Raw genomic sequence first — 6148 nt, 5'->3', positions numbered from 1 at the left:
ACACGGGAGTTCTGGGCGAACCAGCGGTGTTTCTCCCCAGACGTGCCTGCACCCATCCCCACCTCGCAGTCCTCCCACTCCTTTGATGGGAGCGGAGTGGAGGCTCCAAGTTTCTTATAGTCAGTCCTTCACCCTTGGAGGGGACCCTCGGGGCCAGCTCGCCCCCGCCCAGGAATGAGGTGTGGCCAGGAATCAATTTGACTGGATCACCGGGTTTTGTTTTGTTCCCTCCTCCCTCCTGTTTTCTGCTCTTCTATTTGCCTCCCAGGAAAGTACAAGGTTCAGATCAGGTTTGTTTGCCTTTCCCTACCTCTGGGAGAACTCCAGGCTGGTCTCAGCCCATGGGGCTCTGCTCTAAAGTGCATTAGTCTTCTGTCCCCTTCCCTGCCCCTCTGCACCTCGCAAACGCCGACAAAAGCTGATTAGATGAATAATTGCATTGCTTCACCAGCAGGAATGGATTTTTATTTGATGTCGGAAGTAAACCTTTGCTTCAGGAACTGGGTTTGGGGTTTCCCCCCCTCCTCCTCATCGTCAGAAACCCTCTGATCAACTCTTAGGTCTTCTGCCTTTAGAAAATTTTTAAAGAGGAAAGAAAACAACGTGTAATGAATGAGGTGAAAACTGCTTTTCCAAGGCACCAGCCTGAAGCTGCTGCCGACTCTCCAGGCTAAGTGTATGCATTTGCTCCCAGCTCTGTGACACTTTTGTTTCAAATATGCAAAGACGGAAGTCCGTCCTATCTGAGAGGCAAAGCACCTAGCTTTTTTCCTACACTTTTTCCCCCACTTGTCAAGTCACCAGCTGCACTGAGTGTCAGCCTATATTCACGGCCACAGGGCGAGGCACCAAAAAGCATTCCTGACAATGCCATTTGCAGCTGGGCCCGCATCCGGGGGAAAATAGAGATGCTGAAGAGTAAACCGAAATCGCTTAGTCAGCAACTGTCGCCTCCCCAAGAGGTGAATGTAAATAGCCTGGTACTGAGGGGGAGGGGCAGCCAGGCAACACAGGGCCTTTCCCACAGGCCAGCTCCCAGGGCTTTCAAAGGCACTAGGATTTTCGTTCTGTATCGGAGGTAGGGAGTTGTGTGGCCTTAGCCCTAGAAAGACAAACTTGCTGACTCGGCGCAGAATTAATATCAATTGAATTTATTACAAGTTACTAAGCTCCAAGGCACATTACAGTGTTCTGTTAACTACAGAAATGTATAAAGGACAAACAGAGCAGATTCTCCATGTCTAGCATTTCGCTCTACTGTTCAAAAGCATCCGTGCATCAATAAAGCAAAAACAAAACAACACGTGTAGATCCAACACATTCAGGTCAGTAGAAACAAACCAAAACATTTTCCCCCTCACAAACTTGCAACAAAAAACACCCCGTCCCCCCCCACGCCCCCCTTACCATTTTGCAAACAAAACAGAAAAACGAAACAAAAACAGAACAAAATAAAGTGAAGACTTCAACACTTGGGGCAGTTTAGAAGGAAGCTTTCACCATTTTATAGCATCATTGTTTTTTTTTTTTTTTTTTTTTTTTAGGCAGCAACACTGGCCTTGGCAAAAAAAAAAAAAAAAAAAAAAAAGTCTTTTTCTTTTGTGTCTGTTTCTCCTTTCAGAGAGTGCATAACATTTACAAAAATACACACCAGCAGCAGTCGTTGCTAAGGGCTATTAATTCTGTACCTAGGCAAACATTCTGCCACCAAATAAATGCTAACGAATATGATGCAAACGACCCAACCAATATGATACTGCTTAACACAAACCAGCTTATCCTTCAAATGAAGAAGTTACATACCTTTGTTTCAAAATATAGAAACATACGACGAAAATAATGTCTATACATAAGACTAACTTTTTGCAGTTTTGTTATATTCACAATTCTACATCTTGGGGGTGAGGGAAGGGAGGGTCGAGGTGGGTGGGGGTGGGGCCCTCAGGATTGGAAAGGAGTGGTCTGGGGCAAAGGAGGTGGCTGCTCAGTGGTTCAAGGGTCTCTCTCTTTTTTCACTTTAACATCCCCAGCTAAGATAGTCGCGATTTCGCCTTGCATGAAGGCCCAAGGTACATTCGACCCAACTAGGGGGCATTTCTCTCCGCTGGGGCAATACACCTCGCCGGTGGCCCCCTGGGCCTTGATACTCTCTCTAGAGCAAGGGAAGCAAAATTTGTGGCTGGGGACGGACGGGCACTGAACGAAATGCGTGTCCTCCAAACGTTCGTGGCAAATGGTGCAGCAGAGGGGTCCGCTGTTGGCCATAGGGGAATCCGGAATGTTTTGGGGGTGCACTTGGTCCATGCCCGGATGGGCGCTAGGCGGCGGGGGCGCCACCTGTAAATTCAGGTCCCCGTTACGTGATGCCAAGCGGCGCTGCCCCGGCACGGAGGCCGGCGAAACTGGGCTGCTGCTGTTGCGCCGCGCGGACGCAGTGGTAGAGTGCACGGAACTGCCATCCTTGGGCGAGTGCGCAGTGCCCAGAGTATCTGCCACCGACATGAGAGCGGCCATGGGGGACGGACCGTTCTGGGGGGCTGACTCAGGTGGGGTGGTCCGGTTGGAATGGGGTCCCAGAGGTGGGGGCGGCGGAGGCGGACCCCCTGCCGCGTGCCCCGGCGCCGCGAAGCCCCCTGCGGACATGGTGAGCTTCAGCGCCTCGCTCTGGTTCGCCATCCACTGCTGCCTCTGCTGTTCCTCGCCCAGCTTCAGCGCGCCCTCGGCTGGGTCCGGGGGCTCGGGAGAGGCCTTCCTCTTGCGCAGGCTGGCGGCTGCGCCCCGGCCCGAGGGCGCGGTGGACGGCAGGGTCCCGGTCCCAGGGGGTGCGCTGGGGGCGCGGCTCAGACTCACCAGTGCCGTGGGCAGCATGGGGCAGCTGGCGTCCAGGTAGGGCTGGGGCAGCATGTCGGCGCCAGGCACGCCCTCCTTGAAGAAGCGCACAGCCTCGGGCAGCAGGTCCCCAAGCAGGCGCCAGTCCCCGGAGCCGTGCTTCTTTTCGTACTCCAGGTACTTGAAACCCGAGGACAGGCCCCGGCCGAAGTCCTTCATGCAGTCCTGGTACATCTGCTTGGCCACACCAGAGGCACTGGAGTACACGTTGCCCGAGCCCGTGGGGTACTCAATGAACAGCTTCAATTCGTAGTCCATGCCGGGCTTGGAGACGGCGTCGAAGGCGAAAACGCGGCCCAGCAGCGAGTGGTCCTTCTTGAAGCGAACCTCGTAGGGCGTGCAGCCCGCCAGCGTGAGCAGCGTGTCTCGGACCATCTTGGGCTTGTTGGCCCACTCCTCGGCGCGGTTGCGCAGGCTCTCGCTCAGCTCGGCCAGGGCCTCGGCGTTGCGCTGCTTCTCCTTCAACTCGCGCTCCTGGTCCATGCTCGATACCGAGCCGGGCCTCTTGCCACCAGCACCCACGCCCACCTCCGCCACCGACGAAGAGGTCGAAGACGACGCGGACGACGTGGCTGATACACCCGGGGTACCCCCGAGACAAGCGGGGCCCCCCGGAGCCCCTGGGGGAGCAGGCGTCGGGGGCCCACGGCTGCCCAGCGCGTGGGGCGGGGGCGGGGGGAGGACCGCGGCGCTGGCCGGGCCGTTGAGCAGTGTCTGCGGCAGCAGGTTGGGGGGCACGGTGAGCTGGGGACCTCCGCCACCCCCCGGGTTGGGCAGCCCCGTCACCAGCCCACCGTGCGTCCCACGCCGAGATGCCACCGACGCCGCCGCTGAAGAAGAGTTGGGGCTCTGGCGGTTCAGCTCTGGGGGTCCCTCCTCCGGTGCTGGTTTGGGGAAGCCGTTTGGGCCCCCCAGGCCGTTGGGGAGCCGCGCGGCGTGGCTGCTGCTTCCCAGGCTCACCGGCGGTGGCGGGTACTCGAAGCGGCTGCGCTGTTCCACAGCGGCGGCGGCGGCGGCGGCGGCGGCGGCGGCCGCGCTCAGGCCGTAGCGCTCCAGGCCAGACGGGGCCGCCAGCACCGCAGGTTTGCTGGGACCATCTACGTGGTTGAGCTGCTGTTGTTGCTGCTGCTGCTGCTGCTGTTGCTGCTGCTGTTGTTGCTGCTGCTGCTGCGCGGCGGCCGCCGCCGCTGCCGCTGCTGCCGCGGCCGCTTCCTTAGCCGACAGGGCTACCGTCTTGACCCCGACGGGCGGCGGCGGCCCGGGGGAGCGGCCATCCTGGAAGCAGCCGTGCGCCCGCTTCAGCTGGCGCGCGGTCTCGATCACGAACTCGATGCGATCGGCGCCCTCGTAGTTGACGCAACCGCGGCATACGGGTTCCGAGAAGTCCCAGATCATGGCCCAGGGCATGCGGGGCAGGTCGCACAGGTAACAAGATTGTCTCCGGGACGAGGACACCTGCGCCGCCGACATGATGCCGGCCCCGGGGAAGGCAGGCCCCCGCCCGGGCTGTCTCCGCGGCGCCTTCTCCTCCGGGAGGACTGGCCGGCTGGGGAGGGAGTCCGACTGCGGGGGAGGGAGGAGGGGGGCGAGAAAGTTCTGCCCCAGGGGCTGGAGGGCGCGCGAGTCTCCACCGCCGGCGCAGCGCCTCGCCGTGGGGGCTCCACCGCCCGGGCGGAGGACGGGTTCAGCCCGCTCTTCGCCCCCACCTCCTACTGCGGTTGTCTCGTCGCGAGGGGAGCTCAGGAGCCTTCTTCCTGGTGCTGCGGACTTGGGCTGGAAGCTCCAGGCCCGAGGGGAGGGGGTGAGGGTGCCCGGTGCTGGCCGCCGTTGCCTCTTGGCCCCCTCCCCGGAGTGGCGGGTAGCTTGGAAGCTCGAAAGGGGATGTCTCTTCCTTTCCCCGGGGCCCCCCTACGAGCTGCGTCCTTTCCCCGACGGGCCCCCTGGGGCGAGGGCTAGAGGGTTCAGTGCCACCCGGTGCCCGGGTCCAATCTTGCTGAAGCCGCTGTTTCCCCGGAGGGCCGGGGGAGGGGGTGGTAGCCGAGAAAGGACCTTCTCCCCTCCGCGGCGTCGGCCGTTCCGCTGGCAGCGGCTGGGTTTGCACCCGGGAGGGAGCCGCCGCGGCCACTGCTTCCAGGACGCACGAGAGCAGAGGAGAGGAGGGCACGCACGCAGGCTCCCGCCGCCCCCAGGCCTGGCCGGCGCCCGGGCCGCCGCGGCTGGCGGCGCTCACGTTGGCTGCAGGGCGCTCGCGCGGCGCCTCGGCCAGGGTCGCATCCCTTCCCGCTCGTGCTCGCGCTCGCCCGGAATGTGGGGTTGTGATTGTTACTCTACGTTCCGGAGGCGCGTCTCGGCGCTCCTGCTCCGGCTGCGGCTCGCGCTGTCCCCGGCTTGGCCGCGCGGGATGCCGCCCGGGCGGAGCGCTGACGTCACCGCCATGCTCTGCACCAGTTCTCCACCCCCCCCCTTTACACTTCCTCTGTGGAGCCCACTTGTTGCTCGGAAAAGGCGCATGCGCGGCAGAACGCCCAGATTCCTCCCAGCCGGCCCCTCCTCCGCGCCTCCGCCCTCCCCTCCCCCTCGCCGTGTGTGTACAACAGCTGAGGCCCGGCGAGCTAATGCTGGAAGTCCAGAGCTGGGGGTGGAAATTAAACAGACGATGACCTTTCCTTTCCCTGCCCGGCATTCCCAAGTAAAAACGCATTTAAGAACCACTAGCGTCGCTTCCGATCCCTGTTCCCCACCCCCAAGCCCCGGCAGTGAATTTAAATGTCCTGTTTCGGGATTTTTCGTCGTGAATTTCGTATAAGGTATTAACCATTTCGTCTGCAATCAAATCTTATCCCCCCCCCCCCCCCCGGCATGGATGTTCACATTCAACGCCACCACTGATGCCGAAGCACCTGCAAACTCAGCTGTTTTCTAATCTTCCTGAAACTGCCTTTTCTATTTGTTTTTGTGCCTTGGGTAGGAACCCAGGCTTCAACGATGGAGCTAAATTAATTCTGGGTGCGCTACCCTTCCCCCCAGCCGCTCTCTAAAAATTTTGGCTGAACGTCTAAAGAAGATACGAGCACCCCGAGGCCTTTAAGGAAAACAGTCAACTGGCTACGCACAGCTGCAGTTGAGGGCGGGGAGGGGGAGGTGCAGGAGAGGCCAAACAGGTGAGTGGTTTTCCTAGAGTTTTGATTTTTAAAAGGTGGGGGCAGTTTTTAATAATACTGATAACTTTATATCTTTTTGTAAAGCACAGCCGGTTTTC

General features: G+C 59.9%; 1 protein-coding gene across 1 annotated transcript; it reads right to left on the bottom strand.

Moving 5' to 3' along the window:
- Positions 1–1135: 1135 nt before the first annotated feature.
- On the bottom strand, positions 1136–5350 carry IRF2BPL (interferon regulatory factor 2 binding protein like). Its single transcript, XM_003924683.4, has one exon. It carries the CDS (start codon positions 4357–4359, stop codon positions 1993–1995), a length of 2367 nt encoding a protein of 788 aa, XP_003924732.2. The 5' UTR covers positions 4360–5350; the 3' UTR covers positions 1136–1992.
- Positions 5351–6148: the final 798 nt, after the last annotated feature.

Source organism: Saimiri boliviensis, chromosome 2, assembly GCF_048565385.1.
Source record: "Saimiri boliviensis isolate mSaiBol1 chromosome 2, mSaiBol1.pri, whole genome shotgun sequence".
Lineage (NCBI taxonomy): Eukaryota > Metazoa > Chordata > Mammalia > Primates > Cebidae > Saimiri > Saimiri boliviensis.
Note: the sequence above shows the minus strand (reverse complement) of the source record. Positions and strands in the feature narration are given on the sequence as shown.